General features: G+C 54.9%; 2 protein-coding genes and 1 non-coding gene across 19 annotated transcripts; 1 reads left to right on the forward strand and 2 right to left on the reverse strand.

The window, feature by feature from the left end:
• Window positions 1-1,884: 1,884 nt before the first annotated feature.
• On the reverse strand, window positions 1,885-8,540 carry LOC126037247 (uncharacterized). 3 transcript variants are annotated; one of them, XM_049797516.1, is made up of 9 exons: window positions 8,456-8,540; window positions 7,394-7,432; window positions 6,048-6,347; window positions 5,505-5,807; window positions 4,938-5,249; window positions 3,599-3,895; window positions 2,982-3,066; window positions 2,059-2,081; window positions 1,885-1,968 (listed from the first exon to the last, which is right to left on the reverse strand). In XM_049797516.1, the coding sequence occupies exons 1-8, from the start codon at window positions 8,484-8,486 to the stop codon at window positions 2,072-2,074; spliced, it is 1,377 nt and encodes a 458-aa protein (XP_049653473.1). In that variant the 5' UTR covers window positions 8,487-8,540; the 3' UTR covers window positions 1,885-1,968; window positions 2,059-2,071. The 3 variants fall into 3 exon arrangements, with proteins under 3 accessions (XP_049653473.1, XP_049653472.1, XP_049653471.1); XM_049797515.1 differs by having other exon boundaries at window positions 1,915-2,028; XM_049797514.1 differs by lacking the exons at window positions 1,885-1,968; window positions 2,059-2,081 and adding an exon at window positions 2,378-2,598 and having other exon boundaries at window positions 2,965-3,066.
• LOC126037248 (ubiquitin carboxyl-terminal hydrolase 42-like) lies at window positions 3,686-20,713 on the forward strand. 15 transcript variants are annotated; one of them, XM_049797517.1, is made up of 18 exons: window positions 7,165-7,251; window positions 8,547-8,763; window positions 9,150-10,400; window positions 10,907-11,104; window positions 11,284-11,632; window positions 11,823-12,168; window positions 12,641-15,009; window positions 15,378-15,493; window positions 16,081-16,281; window positions 16,692-16,802; window positions 16,878-16,980; window positions 17,134-17,201; window positions 17,363-17,433; window positions 17,874-17,956; window positions 18,190-18,301; window positions 18,629-19,090; window positions 19,711-19,846; window positions 20,112-20,713. In XM_049797517.1, the coding sequence occupies exons 8-16, from the start codon at window positions 15,469-15,471 to the stop codon at window positions 19,040-19,042; spliced, it is 1,188 nt and encodes a 395-aa protein (XP_049653474.1). In that variant the 5' UTR covers window positions 7,165-7,251; window positions 8,547-8,763; window positions 9,150-10,400; window positions 10,907-11,104; window positions 11,284-11,632; window positions 11,823-12,168; window positions 12,641-15,009; window positions 15,378-15,468; the 3' UTR covers window positions 19,043-19,090; window positions 19,711-19,846; window positions 20,112-20,713. The 15 variants fall into 15 exon arrangements, with proteins under 15 accessions (XP_049653488.1, XP_049653487.1, XP_049653489.1 ...); XM_049797525.1 differs by having other exon boundaries at window positions 9,150-10,229; XM_049797528.1 differs by having other exon boundaries at window positions 9,150-9,272.
• LOC126037253 (small nucleolar RNA SNORD45) lies at window positions 11,852-11,937 on the reverse strand. The gene has a single exon (XR_007505558.1). It is a non-coding gene; the product is annotated as a small nucleolar RNA SNORD45 (small nucleolar RNA).
• Window positions 20,714-23,020: the final 2,307 nt, after the last annotated feature.

A 23,020-nucleotide genomic window follows, 5' to 3' on the forward strand; every position in this document is an offset into this window, starting at 1 on the left:
AACACACTCCAGAAGCCCTCTAGGCCCCCCAGTCCCTCCCAGTGCCTCCCAGTCCCTCCCAGTATGCCCCATACACTCTCCCAACTGCCCCAGTGCCTCCCAGTATCCCCCCAACACTCCCCCAGTTCCTCCCAGTAACCCCCCAAACCCCTCTGGGACGCCTCCCAGTGCCTCCCAGTACCTCCCAGTATCTCCCAGTACCTCCCAGTATCCCCCCAGTACCTCCCAGTATCTCCCAGTAACCCCCCAATCCCCCCCGGACCAACCTCCCAGTACCTCCCAGTATCTCCCAGTACCTCCCAGTATCCCCCCAGTACCTCCCAGTACCTCCCAGTGACCCCCAGCACCTCCCAGTATCCCCCCAGTACCTCCCAGTACCTCCCAGTATCTCCCAGTAACCCCCCAATCCCCCCCTGGACCCCCTCCCAGTCCCTCCCAGTCCCTCCCAGTATCTCCCAGTCCCTCCCAGTTACCCCCCACCCCCCCCCCCCGCTACAACCCGTGACCTGCACCTCCGCCGGAGTGACCTCTGACCCCTGACACCGCAGTGACAGCCTTGCCAGCACCGGAAGTGACCTTTAATCCCCGCCCCCTCCCCCCGTTAATAAAGGCCGCCGCCCTCCCCCCTCGTTACCGGCGGGACCCCCGCCCCTCACTGCGCATGCGCAGAACACCCCGCGCCGCTCCCCCCCCCTCCCGCGCGCATGCGCCAACGCTCCGCGCCGCTCCCCCCGCCCCTCTCGGAGCCGGTCTGCGCATGCGCGACCGCTCCGCGCCGCTCCCCCGCCCCTACGGGAATTCTTGTGCGCATGCGCGATTGCTCCGCGCCGGTTCCCCCCTCCCCTCAGGGAGCTGGTCTGCGCATGCGCGACCGCCCCGCTCCGCTCCGCCGCCCCTACGGGAACCGTTGTGCGCATGCGCAACCGCTCTCCGCCGCTCCCCCTCCCTTCTCTGTGTCGGTCTGCGCATGCGCGACTGCCCCGCACCGCCCGCGCCCCTACGGGAACTGTTGTGCGCATGCGTAACCGCTCTGCGCCGCCCCCCTCCCCTATCGGAGCCGGTCTGCGCATGCGCGACTGCCCCGCGCCGCTCCCCCCGCCCCTACGGGAACGGCTGTGCGCATGCGCGACCTCTCCGCGCCGCTCCCCCTCCCCTCTCTGTGCCGGTCTGCGCATGCGCGATCGCTCCGCGCCGCTCCCCTGCCCCTATCGGAGCTGGTCTGCGCATGCGCGACTGCCCCTCGCCGCTCCCCCGCCCCTACGGGAACTGTTGTGCGCATGCGCAACCGCTCCTCACCGCTCCCCCGCCCCTATCGGAGCCGGTCTGCGCATGCGCGATAGCCCCGCACCGCCCCCCCCCGCCCCTCAGGGCGCCGGTCTGCGCATGCGCAGTGGGAGGTGGGGGGCACCCAGGAGGGGGCAGGAGGTGAATTGGGGGGGGGGGGCAGGAGGCCAAATTGAGGGGTCAGGAGACCAAATTGGGGGGCAGGAGGTCACATGGGGGAGCAGGAAGCGAAGTTGGGGGGCAGGAGATCAAATTGGGGGCCAGGAAGCAAAGTTGGGGGGCAGGAGGTGAATTTGGGGGCAGGAGGCCATGTTGGAGGGGGTGGAGGCCATGTTGGCGGTCAGGAGACAAAATTGTGGGGGAGGAGGTGAATTTGGGGGGAAGGAGGTGAAATTGGGGGGCAGGAGGTGAATTTGGGGGGCAGGAGGCCATGCTGGGGGGGTGGAGGCCACATTGGGGGGCAGGAGACCAAATTGGGGGGGGGAGGAGGTGAATTTGGGGGGCAGGAGGTGAAATTGGGGGGCAGGAGGCCATGTCGGGGGGGTGGAGGCCAGGTTGGGGTGCCACGCAAGAGGCCTCGCCGCATTTCCGTCACGGCCTTGACCAACCACGGCGAGGGAGGACCTGAGATGTCCAATCAGGACGAAGGAGGACCCGAGGTGTCCAATCAGGACGAGGGAGGACCTGAGATGTCCAATCAGGACAAAGGAGGATCCAAGGTGTCCAATCAGGACGAGGGAGGACCTGAGATATCCAGTCATGACGAGGGAGCACCCGAGGTGTCCAATCAGGACGAGGTAAGACCAGAGCTGACCCATAACGAGCTCCAACCTTCCCCTCCCCCCACCCCAACTTGTGGGGCGGCGGCAAACTTGGGTTGGCCAACTTGGTTGACCAATCAAGACCAGAGCTGCCCGCCGCCGCCCGTTCCCGCCCTCTCGCGGCCGTTTCCGCCCCTCAAAACTCATGAGTTTGGGTCTACGGAGATGTTCCTCTCCCCAGAAGACGTTACCGTGACCCAAAGCGACGCCGTCGGCCATCTTGGCTCGGAGTTCTGAGGTTTGGAAGCGAGGTGGGCGGGGACGAGAGAGGGGAAGGGATCGAGGAGACGTTTACTGACACGGGGTGGACCTACAAAGGCAACGGCGGGTCGAGCGGCTTGGAAGGAGAAGGGTTGTCCTCTCCTTCTCCCCACCGCCGTGGAGAAGTGGTTGGGTCCGGGTGGCCTTCAAGGTCAGCTGATGCTGTTGACGTTGGCCATTGGGTAGGTGCTTGGGTCATCCTTGTTGTGGAGCCCCTTCCAGTGAACGCCACCTGGTCAAGAAGCGACGCGTTTCTCCTTCAACCCTTTGGGCAGCTGAAAAGGCTCATGGGAAGTCCCCCATCCCCCCGCCTCTTTGGTGCCGGAGGGGCGGGTGGTCCCTTGCCCGCGGTTGAAGAAGCCGCGAAGACTTCTCGGGCCGCTTTGGGCCGTCTCCGCCCCTCGTGGGTGACGTTTTGGGGGGAAGGCGCTGGGGATTAGTCAATATTTTGGGGTCTTGGGCGTGGAGGAGAAGAGCGTGGTCCCCAACCTGATGGCTTCTTCTCCCGGGTGTCACCGCGTCCTTGCCCCTCCCTTTATATCACTTTATATCTCTTCCTACTCTGACCCATTGTCCGTCTTCCGCCCCCACCGCTCACCTCTCCGCTTCCGACAAAAGCAAACGACCAATAGGAGCCCCAGGAGCAACGTGGCGACGCCGGCGGCGCAACCGGCCACCAATGGGATGAGCTGAGACCGGGCTGGTTGAGAGAAGAGAGACCGCCAAAAAAAACCAGGTAAGCGACATCCTCCACCCCACCAAGTTCTCCCCCTTTCCCTCGTGGTGACCCCCAAGTTGGGGGTCCACCTGGTGTCCACCGCATAGGTCAGGAGACACCAAATTGCCCCACCCCACCTCCAAAAAACCCCATTTTCTCCCAATTTTGGGCCCCGATGTGCCATCAGAAGGTTTTTCCAGCCAATGACGTCCTTCACTCCCCTCCCCAAGACTTTGCGAGCAGCGTGAAGGTCCCCAAGGTCTTCAGGACATCGATTGGGTGGGCAGGAGGACCTCACCTTGCGTGAGGACCATCATGGCTTGGCCGAACGGGGGTGGGATCCACCCATCCACCTCCAAAAAACCCCATTTTCCCCCAATTTCGGGCCCCAATGTGCCATCAGAAGGTTTTTCCAGCCAATGACGTCCCTCACTCCCCTCCCCAAGACTTTGCGAGCAGCGTGAAGGTCCCCAAGGTCTTCAGGACATCGATTGGGTGGGCAGGAGGACCTCACCTTGCGTGAGGACCACCATGGTTTGGCTGAACGGAGACGAGATCCACGTATCGCTGACCCTCTCCTCGTACCGACAGGTGAATTGGCCGGTGGCGATGGTGGCTTTGGCCTCGGGGATGTTGAAGAGCGAGCGGTCCTTCGTGGCCATCTCCGAAAATTGCTCGGCGCCGTCTTTGTAGAAGAAAAATTTCCGTTGGGCGGTGGGGCCGTTGGCCACGCAGGTGAGGAGCAAGGGGTCGCCGTCAACGACTTCTCCGGATGGGGGGTCCAGGAGCAAAGCAGGCTGGGAGGGACAATCTGGTGAGACAGGGAAGATGGGTTGGGAGAGGAGCAAAGTCATCTTCACACAAAGGTGAAAGTCGTCGCCGCGGAAAGGTGGAACTCGTCCTCGTGAGGAGATGAAGTTCATCGCGAGGCGAAACGCATCGTCACCAAAAGACGGAGCTCGTCGTCGCGAGGGGATGAAATTCATCTTTACAAGATGGAACTCGTCATCGTGAGAAAGCGAAACTCATGAGAAGATAAAGCTCCTCGTCACGAGAAGATGAAACTCCTCGTCACGAGAAAATGAAATTCATCCTCAGGAGATGAAACTCATCGTCATGAGAAGATGAACTTCATCGTCACGAGATGAAACTCATCGTCATGAGAAGAAACTCCTCGTTACGAGAAGATGAAATTCATCGTCGTGAGATTAAACTCTTGAGAAGATGCAGTTCATCATCATGATAAGATGAAACTCACGAGATGAAACTCATCGTCACAGGAAAATGAAACTCATCGTCATGAGAAAATGAAACTCCTCATCGTGAGAAGATGAAACTCATGAGAAGTTGCAGCTCATCCTCATGAGAAGATGAAATTCATCGTCACGACAAGGTGCAACTCATCATCACGAGGAGATGAATCTCATCGTCGTGAGAAAATGAAACTCCTTGTCATAAGAAAATGAATCTCATCGTCGTGAGAAAATGAAACTCCTCGTCACGAGGAGATAAAATTCATCGTCGTGAGATGAAACTCCTCGTCGTGAGAAGATGAATCTCATCGTCGTGAGCCTCCTGAACTCATCCGCCACCTCGTTTTGGTGAGCCTGCGGGTCCACCAAGACCTCGGCGCTCGGGAACAGCTTTTGAGGGTGGGGGTTGGCCATTTCAGAAGACCCAGAGGCTGCGTTTAAGCGATTTCGATTGTCCTCCGTGGGAGGGGGATGAAAACCGGCTGGTTTCAACCATTTTTCCCCTACTGGTTTCCCCAATTTTGGAATCTTTGGCCTGAATTTGAGGGCCAATTTCTGAAGACCCCCACCCCTCGCTGGGAGACCCCAGGGCAGACCTACCTTTCACGGTAACGTCCACGGCTTCGCTTTGGGGTGACGGCACCCACGTCCCGCCCACCTCCTCCTCCACCTCGCAGCTGAATTTCCCGCTGAAGCTCCCGGGGCTTCTCGGGAAGTGGAGCTCGGAGGAATTCCCAGCGTTCCTGGTTTCCGAGCCCGCTTGGCCTGGTGGGATCTTTACCCCGTTCCTGTAGAAGCCAAACCTCAGCTTGAAGCCGTCTCTGGAGGCGACGCAGGTGAGACGTAAGGGGCGGTCTTCGCTCACCACCCCTGAGGGAGGGTCTACTCCCAAGCGGGGAGCCGAAGCAGGCTCTGGGGAGAAAAATTGGGGGAAAACCACCTGAAAAACGGCAATTCTGGGCGAAGGAAGACCAACCGTTGGGTGCACGGGTGGGGGTTTAGGCGGGGGGGGAGGAAGAGGCGGCCGAAACTTGGCTTCCAGTCAACGCAAGCCAAACCGAGGCGTCACGGTAACCTAGACGGGTGTTGCGGTCGCTTCACCGAGCCAGCGGCCCCTTCCCCGTGTGCCCAGAAAGGCTGGATTCGTCCCCAAAACTGTGCCGCTACCTTTCACGTGGACTTCCACGGCTTGGCTGCGGTAGGACGGGATCCAGCGCCCTTCGGTTTTCTCGTCGTAACCGCAGGTGAAGTTGCCAGTGTCGTTCTGGCTGCTCTTCTCCACCTGGAAGCGGGCTTCGGTGGAGTTCGAGGTTGAATTGTCCCAGTTGGTGACCTCGACCTTCTTCTTGTAGAAATGAAACCTCCGCTCCGCATCTCCCGCCGGGGCCGTGCAGAGGAAGACGAGGGGTTGGCCTTCGATCGTGACGCCGGTTGAAGAATTCAAGGCCAACGTGGGTTGAGGCGGATGGTCTGAAGGTGAAAGAAGAAACCCCAAAATCGGCGGTTTTAGGGGCTCAGCTCTTCCGCCAACCCAGTTCCGTCTCCGCGGACCTCAACAGGGAGTTGAGGCGGTGGATTTGGCTTCGCGACATTCAAATTTCGGGAGAAAAAGTGCCCGTTGGGGGCTCGGAGGAAAGTACGTGCCGATGGACGGCGGTGGGATGGAGAAGTCGAGGGGGGAGGAGGCAAAGGGGGCAACGTCTCACCTACCTTTAACGCTGAGGAAGATGAAGCTGCTCTCCTGGGAGCGGACGGGTCGGCGGAACTGGTTGATGATGGTGTACGTGCAAGCGTGCAACCCCCCGTCCTTCGGCCCCGTGATGTTGAAGCGGTAGGTGTAGCTCCTCCTCGACGTCCTGACGTCCACGGCCCAGCCGCTCGTCCCCAAAAACTGAAAACCTTGCATCCGGTCCTTCGACCAGGGGGCCACGCATCGGATGGAGATGGTGTCTCCGATGAGATACTCCGTTTTTTCCGGCGTCACGGTGATGTTGGGAGGAGGAGGAAGGTCTGGGGAGGAGGAGAGAAAGTGAGTCTACGCGCCGCAGGTGGGAGCTGGGTGATGTCTCCGAGCCTTTGAGGTGGGGTGGGACCTGGTTGGACGCGACCGCCGCCGTCGCCTTGGTGCCGAGGTGGGGGAGATCTTTTTGAGGGCCCCGAATTATTTAGGTCAAATGAAAGCTTCCACCCCAAAATGCTCCTCGAGGAGGGGTGGGGTTGGGTGGCTTTCATGGATTATTTGTCCTACCAGAGCTATCGACTGGGCCGAGAAGCCAAGCTTGGACCAGGTGGAGGAGAAACCACCCGATTCACCTCAAAATTGATATTTTGGTGGCTGGAGGAGCTCAGAGAGGAGCAGAAACCACCCGATTCTTCTCAAAATTGATATTTTGGTGGACGGAGGAGCTCAGAGAGGAGCAGAAACCACCCGATTCTTCTCAAAACTGGTATTTTGGTGGCTGGAGGAGCTCAGAGAGGAGCAGAAACCACCTGATTCTTCTCAAAATTGGTATTTTGGTGGCTGGAGGACCTCAGAGAGGAGCAGAAACCACCCGATTCTTCTCAAAATTGGTATTTTGGTGGTTGGAGATGCTGAGAGAGGAGCAGATGGAGGAGAAACAACCCGATTCACCTCAAAATTGATATTTTGGTGGCTGGAGGAGCTCAGAGAGGAGCAGAAACCACCCGATTCTTCTCAAAATTGATATTTTGGTGGCTGGAGATGCTGAGAGAGGAGCAGATGGAGGAGAACCCACCCGATTCACCTCAAAACTGATATTTTGGTGGACGGAGGAGTTTTCATCGCCTGGATCGTCATCGAGGTCCCGCCAACCCGTTGCGCCCACGGTCAAACCAACTGGGGGGTTGTTCTGCCACGAGCCTTGTCGGCTTGGGTGGTTGGGTGACTCCCGAGGTGAGACCTCGGTGGGTTTAGCACTGAGGTGCGCGGGGGTTTGGGGTAAAAGATGGTGATTTGGGGGGGTCAGAGGGGTCCAGATGGTCACGTGACCCAGCGGGGAGGGGGAAATGAGTTGTGTGTGTCCCAAATTTGTTACCTGCAGGTGATCCCAGTGGGAGAAGTATCTGGAGAGAGGCTGGAAGAGAGAAAGAGATGAGTGAGAGAGGAGGAGGAGGAGGGGGGAAGTGCCGAAAGGGTGGGGAAGAGCAGGAGGAAGGGGGAAGGGGGGAGGAAATACGGGTTTATTGACGTCAGGAGGGAAGGAAGGGTGGGAGAGAGAAAGAGAAAGAGAAAGAAGGTGAGGAGGGGAAAGGAAGAAGGATGAAAAGGAGAAATGAAGAAGGAAAAAGAGAAAAGGGGAAGGAAAAGGACAAAGGAAAAGGAAAAATGAAAAAAAAAAACCAACAAGAAATTAAAAGAAAAAATAAAAATAAAAAAGGAAAAGAAATGAAAAAGGAAACGAAAAATGGAAAAAATGAAACAGGGAAAAGGAAAATGGGCAAATGACAAAAGGAAAAGAAAAAGGGAAAGGGAAGGAAAAAGAAAGAAAAAAGGAAAAGAAACAAAAAGATAAAGGAAAAAAGACAAGAGAGAGAAGAAAAAGAATAAGAAAAAGAAAAAACAAGGAACGGTAAAGAAAAAAGTGAAAGGAAAAAGAAAAAAGGGAAGAAAGATAAAGGAAAAGAAAAACCTGAGAAAAATAAAAATAAGAAGAAAAAGAAGAAAAAAAGGAGACTGAGGTGATATTTAGACAAAGCCAAAAGCGATCGAATGCAAAACATGAATCACAAAGGACCGAAGAAGTCACCGCCCTGATGACAACTGATGGAGGAGGAATGGTGGGATGGGAGGGAAACGAGGGGGAAAATAGCAAAGAAATGGGGAAAAAAGCAAAGAGGTGGGAAAAAAAAGCAAAGAAATTGGGGAAAAAAAGTGAAGAAATGGGGGAAGAAAGTGAATGTTGGGGGAAAGAGATGAGGATACGGGGAAGAAAAGTGCAGAAAAAAGGGAAGAGTCGGAGAAACTGATGTAGAAAGACGGAGGAAGGAGGGAGGAGTTGGCCCGACGGGCACAGAAACGGGTGGAAAAGGAAGGGATAGGGGAAAAAAGAGAAGGATGGCCGCGTTTGGAGAGGAGGAGGAGGAGGAGGAGGACTCACCGAGCAGAGGGACGAGGCGAAGGGGCCCCATTTCGGGTGGTGTCCTCCTCTTTCTGGGATGACAAGAACATCTCCTTCCCCTTCGGTCCAGCCTGGTGGCACGGCCGTCACATGAGCCCGGTTGCTACGGAACGGCGGAAACCAACAGAAAAAGGGGAAAAAAAAACCCAACCAAATGAACCAAAAAAAATTGCAACATCTTCTCCACGGTCACGGTCGATCCGAGCATCTCCTTGGTGTCGCCGATGTCCCCTTTGGGTGTCGCGCTGGGATTTCTCACCGCTTTCGGCCGCCCCATGAGCGACGGGGTGGGTTTGGCCTCAAAATTGGGTGCGGGAGATGCGGTTTTTTGGGGAGGGAGGAAGAAAAAGCACCCAAAGTTGGGAGAAAGGCCGCTCCCAGTTTGCCTCCGTTGGCTGATTCTCAACTGGAGCTCTTGGCTTGTCCCCAGCCTGCAGGAAGACACCGGTGGTGGCGCACCATTTTGGTTGGATGCCTAGTTTTGAACTTGGTTTCGAGGGGGTAACCCCAAATTTGGTTGGTTTTACTAGCTGGAGCTTCTTTGAGGCTCCAGAAGAGCTTTTGGGGATAAGAAAAAGGGTGAAAACGGGCGGCTCAGGTCTTTGCGGAGCGGCTGGGTTGGGGTGGGCCTTCTAAATGGGGTTAAAAAGTGACTTTTAGTGATTGTCCTCAGGCACAGATGACCGCAGTAAATATCTGGGAAGCGATGGCTCAACCCGTCCCGGAGAAGAGGCTCCAGCCAACCTCGTTTGAGCGAGCAGGGACTCGTCGCATGGTCGCCCGCGCGGTCACTGTGGTGGGTCCATCTTATTTCAGAGGTTCTTTGGTTGTTAAAGCGACCAAGAAAAACACAACCCGGCCTGACGCAACCGCGAGGACCAGAAATAACCCTTCCTCCCCTCGGTAGCATCTGCTGACCGCTTAGTTTACTGATCCGGTTGGAGGAAATAAATATAAGTTTTACTTCCCAATTCTTGAGGAACCTCATCCATGAGGCAGAACTTTGCTTTCGCAAGTCAACCCCTTGCACAGTTCTTCCTGGCTTCCCTGTTTCCGATGAAATGGTGACTCATAGTTTTTAGCGAGGAGTTGTCCGGGTTTGGGTTTTTTTGAAAACTATTGAAATCCACGCAACGGGTTGAAATCGGAGGTTCTGGAGGACCATCGGTGGTGAGACGAAGAGTAATGAATCATCCCTGCCTCCGTGTCGCGCCCCTCTCCTGAATTCCTGGTGGTGTGGGAGGTTGGGAAGCTCTTGGAAGGCAAGTTGAGGGCTCCAAGACGTGACGTCGTCGTTGTCACTAAGGGGCTTCCAAGAGGTAATGAGGTCATCACCGGTGGGCTCCAAGACTCAACGTTGTCATCGTCACCGGTGGGCTCCAAGGCTCAACGTTGTCATCGTCACCGGTGGGCTCCAAGGCTCAACGTTGTCATCGTCACCGGCGGGCTCCAAGGCTCAACGTTGTCATCGTCACCGGTGGGCTCCAAGGCTCAACGTTGTCATCGTCACCGGTGGGCTCCAAGGCTCAACGTTGTCATCGTCACCGGTGGGCTCCAAGGCTCAACGTTGTCATCGTCACCGGCGGGCTCCAAGACTCAACGTTGTCATCGTCACCGGCGGGCTCCAAGACGCAACGCTCAGCCCCGCTCTCTTCTGCCCCATCCCCCGGGCCAACCCGTTCCCCCCAGCGTCTCCTTCTTCACCGAGACCCCCAGAAACGACCCCCGGACCCCAACTCCACCAGCCGCACGGGTAGGGAGCTGCTCCTCGGTGTCCCCCTCTTGTCTCGCAGCGTCCCCGACCTTCTGGGAAGGTGGAACCTGCCGCCGGAGTTTCCCTTGGAGGGTCTGGGGGTGGAAGAAGAAGCCGAACGTGGCCGGATTGGGGAGGAGAAGGGAGGAAGGTGACGGACAGACGAGGAAGGTGAACTGCAACGGAGAAGTTTTATTTTTTATTACTTTGATGCTGTGCATCCAGAGTTAGTCTTATTAAAAGTCTAGGGAGAGGCGGCGGGAGGGCTTTAAGCCGGAACTTGGATTTGCCAGCCCCGGAGTCGGGGTGTCTTCCCCGAGGCTGACGGTGGGGAGCGGAGCGCCAAAAACGTGGCAGTGGGGACGGGGAGTGTTTTCGGGGGACGGCGGGCTTGGCTTCGGGCTTCGTGACTGCCAAAACCTGTGATTCCTTGGGGAACGTTTCTACCGACGGGAAACGCTTCCGTCCTGCCAGCCACGGTTTCCACGAAAAGGGGGTTCTCCGCCAGGTCCGGCGATGGAGCCCGGTGGGAGCACCCATCTGCGGAAAAAAAAAAAAAAGGACTGAACTGCAAGGTTCAAGCAAACGACTTATTTGAATTTCGCTTACAGACTTAACACGCCACTATTGCAGGTTTTTCCCGATTTATTTTCTTTTTTTTTACCTTGCTTTCGCAGCAACTGAATAGTTGTGGACACATATTTATCTAACGGTCGCAAGAACATTCCAGACGCCTTTAGAAGACCTTGAACAGAATAAACAAGAAGATAAAAAAAAAAAAGATGCCAATTAGAACACAGGTGCGCATTCCACGATAACGGGAACTTGGCACAAAGAACCTCAATTCGGCAGTTTATCTCGACCAATTAGACAAGGTTCGCGTGGGTTTTTTTGTTATAACCAATTATGTCCTACGTTTATGCGCGTGTACAGAGTTGGTATAACTTATTTTACGCTTGTGCGCGTCTACAGTGACTTTGCAGAATACGTGATTATAAATACGTGCGTGTTTTAGCAATAAACGTCGTCTGCTTTGTTCTCTCCTATTTTCCAGGCGTCCCTGAATCTACGGTTTTCCTCCTAGGGAGGGTGAGTCGAGCCCGGAATTTGCTGCTGGGGCGCTCTCAGCGAATTTTAGGAATATCTCTGTGGTGCCGCTTTTGGGAGCTTCTCCTTGGAAATGGAGGCAAGAGACGCCTTTCCCACGGCGCAGAAGAAACCGCGTAGACTTGTGCGTACTTTCTAGGTCACGCAAGTAAAGCCAGATGCCAGCCAGAGATCGGGAGCGTGTTCACATTTCTCCCCGATAAGTCAAATGCCCTGTTTTTCCTGGGTTTCTCACAGGAATAAGAATCGTGAGCGGGCACAGCAGGGTTTCTGTCCCGGGCCTGGCTGGGATACAGGTAATTTTTTTGTCGTCGCAGCCTGCGCAGTGCTGGTTTTTTGGGTTTTTTTAAACCGATGTTTAGCTACTGCTGAGCAGTGCTTACGCAGAACCAAGATCGTCTCTGTTTCTCACTCTGCTGCCACATCAGTTGGTTTCCTTTTTCATTCCCTGCGCTCGTTAAACTGTCTTTATCTCGACTCCCTTAGGTTGCAGCCTAAGGAAAAACGGAGTTTCGTGGGTCTCGGAGTAATTCTAGAGCTAAAGCGGCGACAGACATCGACTCTAGGTCAGATAATTACGTGCCAACGCTCATCGCTGACCCAAGAAGACGCGCTCCTCCCGTCCTACCCAAGGGTTTCAAATCCAACACGCTTTCTTCCTAAAGCGGGACGCTACCTTATTTACTCGTAACGCCGTTCCTACGTTGCTCGTTTGGGAGCACCAGAGCTTTTTGGGTACTGTTGGTCACCACGGTTTGCGTGAGAAGGAAAATAAACCATATTTCAGACGGCGAGAAGTTTAACCTGCCGTGGAGGTAGCGACGGTGAACAAGTACGATTTTGCGCTTTACAAAGCGTCATTTTTTAAATTCAACCCTGAGTTTTTCAAGTGTAAACCCTTGGGTTTGTACTGCGGGCAAAAAGCATAACTTTAAAAGACCAAAGCCTACTTTTGGGGGCGCAAACAGTCATTTTTCAGGTCCAGACCCACATATATGGAGTACAAAAAACTAATTTATTAGCTCCAAGGTCCGTTTTTAAGCTTCAGAGACTCATTTTAAGGGCCCAGAGCATCACTTTTAAGCCCCAAAGTCTGATCTGGAAGGAGCACAGCCTCATTTGTAGAGTCTAAATCTGAATTTATACAGACCAAAGCCTTCTTTTTACTTTTCCAAACTCTTAGTTTTGCCTTCCAAAGCCTCATTTTAGTTTCCAAAACCTTCATTTTTAGGGTGCAAAGGCTCAGTGTTAGTTTGCGTAGTCTCATTTTCACGTCACGTCTGCTCTGGTTCCTTCTCTTGCAGCTCTCCTGCCCTTGGAGAAAAATCCTGAAATTTTGGTCAGGATTCCGGTGGCGATCTTCATCCTGATGCGAGAGATGCCAACATCAGGATCAGTGATGCTGCTGGTGAGCCCTGAAGAAGTGAAATCCTCTGGAAAACAGCTGTATTTTAATAATTTTATTTTTTTTTTTAATAAAGCTGGAACAACAAGCCCAGTCCCGTGCTGTCCTTCCCACGGAGAACACCCAGAGCGTGTCGAGCGGACGGTGTCATTCCCAGTTTGTGCTGCTGCCCTGCAGGACAGCAGACCGGGACCCAAGGTGTCCTTGCGGAAAAATCCCGGCTGCTCCGCTAGAACCCGGAGAGGAGGAGGAGGAGAGAAGCTTTGGCCCAGCCTGCCCCTCCCGAGACATCTCAAAAAGTCTCAGGAATGCCTCGAAAAGGCACCCGTGCTCTGCCAAGCTGGCAAATTGTCATTTGTCCTGGCATCAAACCCTTCTCTTTTCGATAATTTTCTTCACGGTAGCTGGCATGGGACTATGTTGGGAGCAAGAACAAGAGGTTATACCAGATGTCCCGAGTGGGGACGGCCCAAAACTGCCCCCAGCCACCTCGAGTGGGAATCGGGCAAAGCTGCGGCTGATGGAAAGCTGACGAACCCTGGAGGGAGGAGAAAAAGCGGGTCACGAGCGGTGTTCCCCAGGGTTCCGTATTGGGGCCGGTTCTGTTTAATATCTTTATCGATGATTTGGAGGAGGGGGTGGAGTGCTCCCTCAGCAAGTTTGGCGACGACGCCAAGTTGGGAGGGACGGTTGATCTGCTGGAGGGTAGGGAGGGTCTACAGGGGGATCTGGACAGGCTGGATCGATGGGACGAGGCCAATCGTACGAAGTTCAACAAGTGCCGCGTCCTGCGCTTGGGTCACAACAACCCCGGGCAGCGCTACGGGTTTGGGGAAGAGCGGCTGGAAAGCTGCCCGGCAGAGAAAGACCTGGACGTGTTGGTCAACAGCCGGCTGGATATGAGCCAGCAGTGGGCCAAGGTGGCCAAGACGGCCAACGGCATCCCGGCCTGTATCGGAAATGGTGTGGCCAGCGGGAGCAGGGAGGTGGTTGTCCCCCTGTACTCGGCACCGGTGAGGTCACACCTCGAGTCCTGGGTTCGGTTTTGGGCCCCTCGTTACGGGAAAGACGTTGAGGTGCTGGAGCGTGTCCGGAGAAGGGCAACCGAGGTGGTGAAGGGGCTGGAGAAGAAGGAGAAGGGTCTGGAGAACTTACGAGGAGCGGCTGAGGGAACTGGGGTGGTTTAGTGTGGAGAAGAGGAGGCTGCGGGGAGACCTGATCGCTCCCTACAACTACCCGAAAGGAGGGTGTAGCGAGGTGGGTGCTGGTCTCTACCATCAAGTAACTAGGGGTAGGAGGAGGGAAAACGGCCTCAAGTTGGACCAGGGGAGGTTTAGTTTGGATAGTAGAAAAAATTTCTTTACTGAAAGGGTTCTCGGGCGTTGGAACAGGCTGCCCAGGGAAGCGGTGGGGTCACCGTCCCGGGAGGGGTTCACAAAGCGCGTAGACGAGGCACTTCAAGACGTGGTTTAGTGCGCGTGGTTGCCGGTTGGACTCAATGACCTTGAAGGTCTCTTCCAACCTAAATGATTCTATGGTTCTACAAAACGCGAAAGTGCTAAAAAGCCACGTATGAACTTTTTTGGGAGTTCGAGGGCGAGAGAGAGCAGCTGGGTGGGGGCCTGGCAGCCAACCAAGGTCAACCCAGCGCAGTTGTTGAAGACGTTTCTTTGGTGGAGAGTCAGCCTGTGGCCGACCGTCCTTAGAACTTCAAACTCCCCGCTAGGTTTCCCATCGCTATCTCGAGGGGCAGATTAAAAATCCATTGGAAATAAACCCGCCAGAGACCACGTGCTTCGCTACACGAACCTCTTCAGACGCAATCCTGGACCCGGGAAGAGCGGAAAAGAAATCCAAGGGTGTGAAGACGCATCGTTACGGCCCTGGGCAGCTTTTTATTCATCTGGCTGGTGCGGCTCGGGGAAGACGCGGGAGCTCCGTCCAAGGGATGACCAACCTTTCGCCAGCAGTCCGTGGGGAAGCCCAGCGGCTCCCAGTTGCCGGCTACCGGAGGCGCCCGAGCCGTGGCCACAGCCCCCGTGTCACAAAGGGGCAGCGATGCGGCGCCCGCCCGGCGTTTGTGACCTCACCTGGCCGCAGCTTTGACATCCCAAAAAACGAGCCAGGGGCAGCCAGTTGGGCTGAGCTGGCCTTCGGGATAGCTCGGCTCCTTCCTCTGCTCCTTGAGTGCCTACTGGGTTGGGGTTTTTTTCCCAACCATTTCCCGTTTACTGTTCGCTTCTTCTCAACTGCCATCCTCGCACAAAGGTAATTACGGGTTGACTTTCGGGACAGATCATAGAGTGGGTAGAAATGGGATAAAAGTATAGACCGGTCTATACCGTCGGAGCCGTAGGCTGAGCTGTTGCACCTTGACGGGCTGGCCAGAGGTGGGCTACGGGCAGAGTTCCTGTTTGCTAATTATTATTTCTTTATCATACCCAAGGATAGGTAAGTAGAGGGGGTGGTAGTGTAGCCCGAGGCGTCGGGCTCAGCCTAGAAGGGCAAGAAGCCCACCGCGACGGACGCGGTAGGAAAGGCGGCAGAAAAGGAGCACGGCAAAGGCAGACGTTAAAGTAGCGGCCGAAAGTTTTCTTAATCATTTTGGTGAGCTACGATTATTTCTTTGCCATCAGGTGACGGGATTTGCGCCGGTCTTGTCTTTCCGGAGCGTGTCCTGAGATCCTTTGTCATCCCGAGCTTTGCCCTCTGTTCCGGCGAGGAGCGATGGCTGGGACGGGGAACGAGTCCTGTGAGTAACACCTTCGGCAGCAGGCTTGGGATTTGGGAATGCCCAAAAGCAACGGAGGCGGCTGGTGCTCCGTCCCTTAATATTGAGGTCCTGACAACCGAGAGGGAATTCTGGGGCGGTTCCTGGTGGCACCCAGCCTTACCCCGGCGTTTTCAAACAGGGAGCTGCGGGTTTTTGTCACTGCTCTGCCACTATGTCCAGTCTTCGAAAGAAGACGTTGCTCGTAGAAAGATCTGACATTAGTAGGGTTACCTTCTGGGCTAGGTACTCGCTTGTTTTCCTGAAATTAGTCAGGAAAAGGGACGACTTGATGCTGCAGTTCAAGACTCTAGAGGGAAAGGAAGGTAGAAGTCCGAGTGTGGGTTTGTTGGACTTTAGGGAAAGCAAGCAGGGCAACACGTTGTTTTCCAAAACTCTTTCTTGACCAGAAAAATTTCGATGGCAGCGTTAGGCTTCCCCTGATGCTTCCAGGTTGGATTTTTAAGCTGGTCGCTCTGGGTCCTCCTGTCGAGAACTCAACTTTTTTTTCCATGTACTTCCGTGCAACAACATTGTCTCATCTCTTTTCCGATGTCGTTTCCCTGCAGTCGTCGCCGAGGGGATGGCTCCGCCGCAAAGGATCCTGTTTCCACCGGAGAAGATTTACATGGACTGGCAGCAGCGATGGAGAGCTGGAGCCGGACTCCACAACCCGGGCAATCTGTGTTTCCTCAACTCCGTCCTGCAGTGCCTGACCTACACCCCCCCTCTGGCCAACTACCTGCTGTCTCGTGAGCACAGCCAGTCGTGTGAGTACTTTTAGGAACGTCTCCTTGTCAATCTGTCAGGCGCTTCCCGAGGGTTCCAAGAATCTGGAATTTAAGAGAAAAAAAGCAGCCCTTCTTTGCCAATTCCCCCGAGTTGGTCGTCTTCGAACGCTCAAGCCTAGAAGGCGCTTGTCGTATCTAGCCGTGTTCCTCTTCAGAAGGGCACCCCTTTCTAGCCCCAGGTCTCGGTCCCTATTCCTGCAGCTTAAACCCTCTTCGCGTATTGAAATATTCTGTCAGCTTAACATCCCTCCGAAGAAAGTTTCCTCTGCACCAAAACGGCCTGTCGGGATGGGGAGACTCTTAGAACTTCAGAATCCCCACTAGGTTTCCCATCGCTGCGCGGGGGTTTTGCTCACCCAAGGCTCTTGCTTCCCTCCTTTCCTCTTCAGGTCGCCAGCGAGACTTCTGCGTGATGTGTAGAATGGAAAGCCACGTTAGCAGTGTCCTGCGCTGCTCGGGCAGTGTCATCTACCCTTCGGCTGTCATCGGCGTCCTCGCACGTGAGTCATTTCAGGGGCTTGGATGAGTTTTCTTCTGTTCTTGTAGGAGGAAGGTACCAACTTCTTCTTTTTTAGTCATAGGAGAACATTTCCAGCTTGGCATGCAGGAGGACGCCCACGAGTTCTTACGTTACACCGTTGATGCCATGCAGAGAGCTTGTCTGAGCGGAATCAGCAAGTAAGCACCAGCAAATTAATTTTGCCATGTTCCCAAGCCCTTCGGACTCCTTGGTGTAGTGCCGTCGAGTCAAAACCGTGCCCAGGGCTTTCACACAAAGCAAAACTCCTGGAGGAGATGATAACAACTCTCTGCCTCACCATTTATTTCCAGCTTGGACATCTCTTCCGAATCGACTACCGTCATCAACCAGATATTTGGGGGCTTTCTGCGATCCAGAGGTACTTTTCCACAACCGTTGCTCTCCTCGGAATTGTCTGTGTCCTTCTGTCTGCCTGTGATGAGCAGCCGACGGTGCGACTGGCGTAGTAGGTGTGAAGGACGTAGAGCGGCACAGCCGGTCGACTTCCCCTATCCCTGAGCATTTTGAATTTCCTTCCAGTCACGTGCTCGAGCTGCAAAGCGGTTTCCGATTCCTACGAGGCCTTTCTGGATATTCCTTTGGATATCAAAGTAAGGGAGTTTGTAATCGTGCTTCGAGATGTCGCCAAGGCCCCCGTAGCTTTCCAGAATCAACACAGTTGCCTTAAAAAACGCGTAGCGTGAACGCAAGAGAGCTTGGCGGCGGAATGGAAGGATCCCTCTGCATCCTTCTTCTTTTTGCCCTCCCTCGACACCCGTCTGACTCCTAGGCTGACGGGTTGTATTATTTTCGTTATCGATGACCCTGCACACCATCGGTAGCTGACCTGAGCAGTGGCACAGAGACGTAACTCTCGATAGCCCCGGGAATTGAGGGAAATATTCGGCATCGTACCCTCTTTCTGCCTCCTCGCGGGTCCACGGCAGCTCTCCTCAGCGTCGGCTACCTGGGTCGTTTTGTCAACTCTTGATAAAGTGTTTGGGCGAGGACATTTCCCGGAGATCAGTTCTCTCCTTTCTCATTCCTCCAGGCAGCCTCATCTGTCACCGCAGCGCTGACGGACTTTGTGAAACCGGAGCAGCTGGACGGCGAAAACTGCTTTAAATGCAGCCGGTAAGACGATTATTAACAATATTAGATCCTGCGTGAAGGTGCTGCGCATACTCTAGCATAAGCCATCTTTTCGCGTAGGTTAGATGCGCAATAATCAGGCACAGATATTTTAATATGGCTTTATGCATCTGAGCAGCCTTAAAACAGCGTAGGGGTGTGGGAGACGGGAAAGGGGGTCTGGCCTTTTTGGGGCAAGATAGGGCATATACGAAGGTTCTGTGCTCGGTTTCAAGGTGTGACAAGATGGTCGCCGCCTCCAAGAGGTTTACAGTCCATCGCGCGCCCAGGGTCCTCACGGTGTGCCTGAAAAGGTTCGAAGATTTCACCGGCAGGAAGATCAACAAGGTGAGTACGCAACCGGAGGGCGACGTTTTTCTTCCCGGAGCGGGATATTTCCCAAAGCGGTCCGCTCTTTCACAAGCTGTTGAGTTTTTTCGTGTTCCCTTCTGGAAAGAGAAGAGTTGCCGCGGGAAGACAAGGACGTACTCTGCTCCGCTTTGGCCGAGAATAGTTTCCTGCCACCCAAACCATTACCTTTAGGTTGCTTTAGGGAAAAACCAAGTGTTTGTGAGCCCCGAAGACGTATTTATACACCTCTGGCCCCTGGTCTTGGAAGGCTATTCCGTGTAGTACGTCAGGATCGTTTCTGAGCAACTCTTGGTCTCTCCGTAGATCGTGAAGTATTCCAACTGCTTGGATCTTCGCCCGTACATGTCTCAGACAGACGGGGAATCGCTCTTCTACTCTCTATACGCTGTCCTGGTGCATAGCGGTAACGGGTGTCATTCAGGACACTACTTCTGCTACATAAAGGTAAAGAGAAACTTCCTTCCACGCCAGGAGAAAAAGGAAGACAAACTTTCACGGCACCGATACCGGCAGCCAAGGATTTGGAGGAGAAGGTCTCCACAGAGGCTGGGTTGGGTTTGTTTTGGCGGTTCCGGAGTTCTTCTGCCTGCGTTTTTGTGGAGAAACCACGCAGTTCGTCTCCTGATGAACAACGATTCATATCGTTGCCTTTTATTTCTTACAGGACAGCAACGGACTGTGGTACGAGATGAACGATTCAACTGTGGATCGTTGTGACATCAGCACGGTTCTCCAGCAGCAAGCCTATTTGCTGTTTTACGTCAGGTAAGGGAAAGACGGGAAAGGACTTTTTACGAGGGGTTGTAGCGATAGGACTAGAGGGGGACGATTTTAAACTGAAAGCGGGTGGGTTTAGGTTAGCTGTTAGGAAGAAATTCTTCACCGTGAGGGTGGTGAGACACTGGAAGAGGTTGCCCAGAGCAGTTGTGGATGCCCCTTCCCCAAAAGTGTCCAAGGCCAGGTTGGATGGGGCTTTGAACGACCAGACCTAGTGGAAGGTGTCCCTGCCCAGGGCAGGGGAGATGGAACGAGATGATCTTTAAGGTCCCTTCCAACCCACACCATTCTATGATTCTATGATTCTATGATTCTGTGATGATTCTACGATGATTCTACGATGATTCTACGATGATTCTATGATGATTCTATGATGATTCTATGATGATTCTATGATTCGATGAAACGGAGGCCGTAGGGAATAGAAAGATGAGGTCTTGCTCCGACAAGGGCAGACCTGGTGGGAAGACCCCAACCAAATTTCAAATTTGTAGGTTTGGAGACGTTTTCTCTCTGTCATAGAAACCGCTCCAAGAAAATGGCTGGACCCCAGGGAAAGCTGCAAGAACAGCCCTAAATAGAAATCACTCTTTTTTTTTTATCTCCAGGAGCTCTGATTTAAGGGGAGGAAGGCCGCCTTCCCCGCAGATACCATCACATGCCCGTGCCTTCCTCAGTCAGTGGGCGGCCGGCAGCGAGCGGGTAGATCCTGTGGGACCACAGGGTCTTCTTCCTAGGACTAAGGTAACTCTGGGGAGATGGATCAGCGGATTTCTTTCCGGGATCTCGGCATCGTTCTCTTTTCCCTCCCACGTTGCAGCTTTCTTCAACGCTTCTCCCTCTCAAAGCATCCCACCTCCATCCACCCCATTTGTCCACCTTTGGTTCTTCTGCCTTTGCAGCCCTCCAGGAGAAGCTTTGGGACGTCCCACAGTTTCTGGGGGGGTTCCCCACTGTTCTGGTCCTTTCCTGGGGAAAGGGCAGGACCTTTTCACAGCTCTCTTTGCAGGACGTGGCGGTGGGCACGGAGGATTCTCCAGAGGACGGGAGCTCCTCTACAAGAACCAGCACCAGCGCGTTAAACCGGGCAGATGCACCTGCAGGCTGGTCAGACGGGCGCAGCACGGCCTCGTACACGTCCAGAACCCAACCTGGATTCCCGATCTGCAGTCAACCGTTTGACCTTGGGCTGTACACCACGCGACGAGACGAGGAGGAGGAGGACGGATTCAGCTCCAGTTCCTGCTGGCAGAGGAACGGGGTGAGGGAGAGGGCCTGGAGCAGCTTGCCGCAACGGGACGAGGATTTCCGCAGCTGCTTTGCGGTCGCCAAGGACAACTATGCAGCAAGGAGGACTGGTCCGAGCCGTGAACAAGCCTTCTGGAATGATTCACCTCTGTGGACCTCCAACGCCAGCTCCCGGTGGGCTCCCGCATCCCGGGATGCTTGGGAGCAAAGAATGGTGCGGGAGAGAGAGCGGAGCCGATCCCCGCTGCGGGATTATAATCTCTGGAGCCGGTTCATGGAGTACAGGGACCACCATGGCTCAGCGAGGAGAAGCGCTGGTCCTCCGAGTCACAAACAAACCCCCAGGGATGACTTAACTCCGTGGACCTCCGGCTCCAAGCAGGTTCCCGCATCCCAGACTGCCTGGGAGCAAACTCAGATCCGGGAAAAGGAGCGGAGCCGATCCCTGCTGCGGGATTATAATCTCTGCAGCCGGTTCATGGAGTACAGGGACCACCATGGCTCAGCGAGGAGAAGCGCTGGTCCCCCGAGTCACAAACAAACCCCCAGGGATGACTTAACTCCGTGGACCTCCGGCTCCAAGCAGGATCCCGCATCCCGGACTGCCTGGGAGCAAACTCAACTGCGGGAAAGGGAGCGGAGCCGATCCCCGCTGCGGGATTATCATCTCTGCAGCCGGTTCATGGAGTACAGGGACGACCGTGGCTCAGCGAGGAGAAGCGCTGGTCCTCCGAGTCACAAACAAACCCCCAGGGATGACTTATCTCCATGGACCTCCGGCTCCAAGCAGGTTCCCGCATCCCGGACTGCCTGGGAGCAAACTCAGATCCGGGAAAAGGAGCGGAGCCGATCCCCGCCGCGGGGTTATAATCTCTGCAGCCGGTTCATGGAGTACAGGGACCACCATGGCTCAGCGAGGAGAAGCACTAGTCCTCCGAGTCACAAAGAAACCCCCAGGGATGACTTATCTCCATGGACCTCCGGCTCCAAGCAGGTTCCCGCATCCCAGACTGCCTTGGAGCAAACTCAGATCCGGGAAAAGGAGCGGAGCCGATCCCCGCCGCGGGGTTATAATCTCTGGAGCCGGTTCATGGAGTACAGGGACCACCATGGCTCAGCGAGGAGAAGCGCTGGTCCCCCGAGTCACAAACAAACCCCCAGGGATGACTTAACTCCGTGGACCTCCGGCTCCAAGCAGGTTCCCGCATCCCAGACTGCCTGGGAGCAAACTCAGATCCGGGAAAAGGAGCGGAGCCGATCCCCGCTGCGGGATTATAATCTCTGCAGCCGCTTCATGGAGTACAGGGACCACCATGGCTCAGCGAGGAGAAGCGCTGGTCCTCCGAGTCACAAACAAACCCCCGGGGATGACTTATCTCCATGGACCTCCGGCTCCAAGCGAGATCCCGCATCCCAGACTGCCTGGGAGCAAACTCAGATCCGGGAAAAGGAGCGGAGCCGATCCCCGCCGCGGGATTATAATCTCTGCAGCCGCTTCATGGAGTACAGGGACCACCATGGCTCAGCGAGGAGAAGCACTAGTCCTTCGAGTCACGAAGAAACCCCCGAGGATGACTTATCATCTCCATGGACCTCCGGCTCCAAGCAGGTTCCCGCATCCCGGACTGCCTTGGAGCAAACTCAGATCCGGGAAAGGGAGCGGAGCCCATCCCCGCCGCGGGGTTATAATCTCCGCAGCCGGTTCGTGGAGCACACGGAGCACCATCGCTCCGCAAGAGGAGGAGGAGATGCGAGAAGTCCTCCACATCATAAGCGAGTCCCAGGGGACGATGCGGCTCCAGGATCCCCCAGTGCCCGCTCCAAGCGGGCTCCGGCACCCAGGGCTGCTCAGGACCGAATCCTGCCGAGGGGGACGGAGCGAAGCAGATCCCGGCGGCAGGGTTACGATCTCCGCAGCCGGTTTGTGGACACCACAACCCACGACCCCTCATCAGGGAGGAGGAGGAGGAGGCCTTCCCGGATGAGGGAGAAGAACGACAAATAACTTCTGCAATGCTGGAGAGGAGGAAGAGGAGGAAGAAGAATCCATGAAGTACCCAAGCAAGGACCAAGCTGCACAAAGGACACCAGCAGCTCACCCTCTCCCTCCTCCCAGTGCTGCCTCTGGCCAGGAAAACCTCAGAATTTCCAGAGATTCGGACAACTCTGCCAGCTGGTCCGCTCTGCCCACACAGGTCCCTCGAGGAAGAGCTTCTATTTGTTTTCTGGTTTTGGGATCACCCTGCAAAAACAACACTCGGTTAGAGCCAAGAGGCGGAAAAGCCAAAGACAGAATTAAAAACGTTTGTTGGCCTTGCATGTGTAATTTATGGGGCGTTTCCTTCGCTGTAGGTTTTGGGGCAATTGGTGGAAATACCCGAGAATATAGACCTTCATATATAATTCTAAAAGGCTTCCTGTAATATATTAGACATGGGGGTTTAGTTTTAGATCCTTTTATATATAAATGAATATTATTTTTCAATATATATGAAAACGAGAGGGGTTTTTTTTTCTTCATTTCGACACCTCACACCCGTGTTTAGTGTTTTAGTATTTTTTTAACACTCCCCCTCCATCAATGTTCAGGCATTTGGGGGCTGTGATCCCCCTTTTTGGGGAGGGGACCCCCCCTCCATCCCCCATTCCCCTCCTCTCCTCCGCCACATC

This window comes from Accipiter gentilis, unplaced genomic scaffold, assembly GCF_929443795.1.
Source record: "Accipiter gentilis unplaced genomic scaffold, bAccGen1.1, whole genome shotgun sequence".
NCBI lineage: Eukaryota > Metazoa > Chordata > Aves > Accipitriformes > Accipitridae > Astur > Astur gentilis.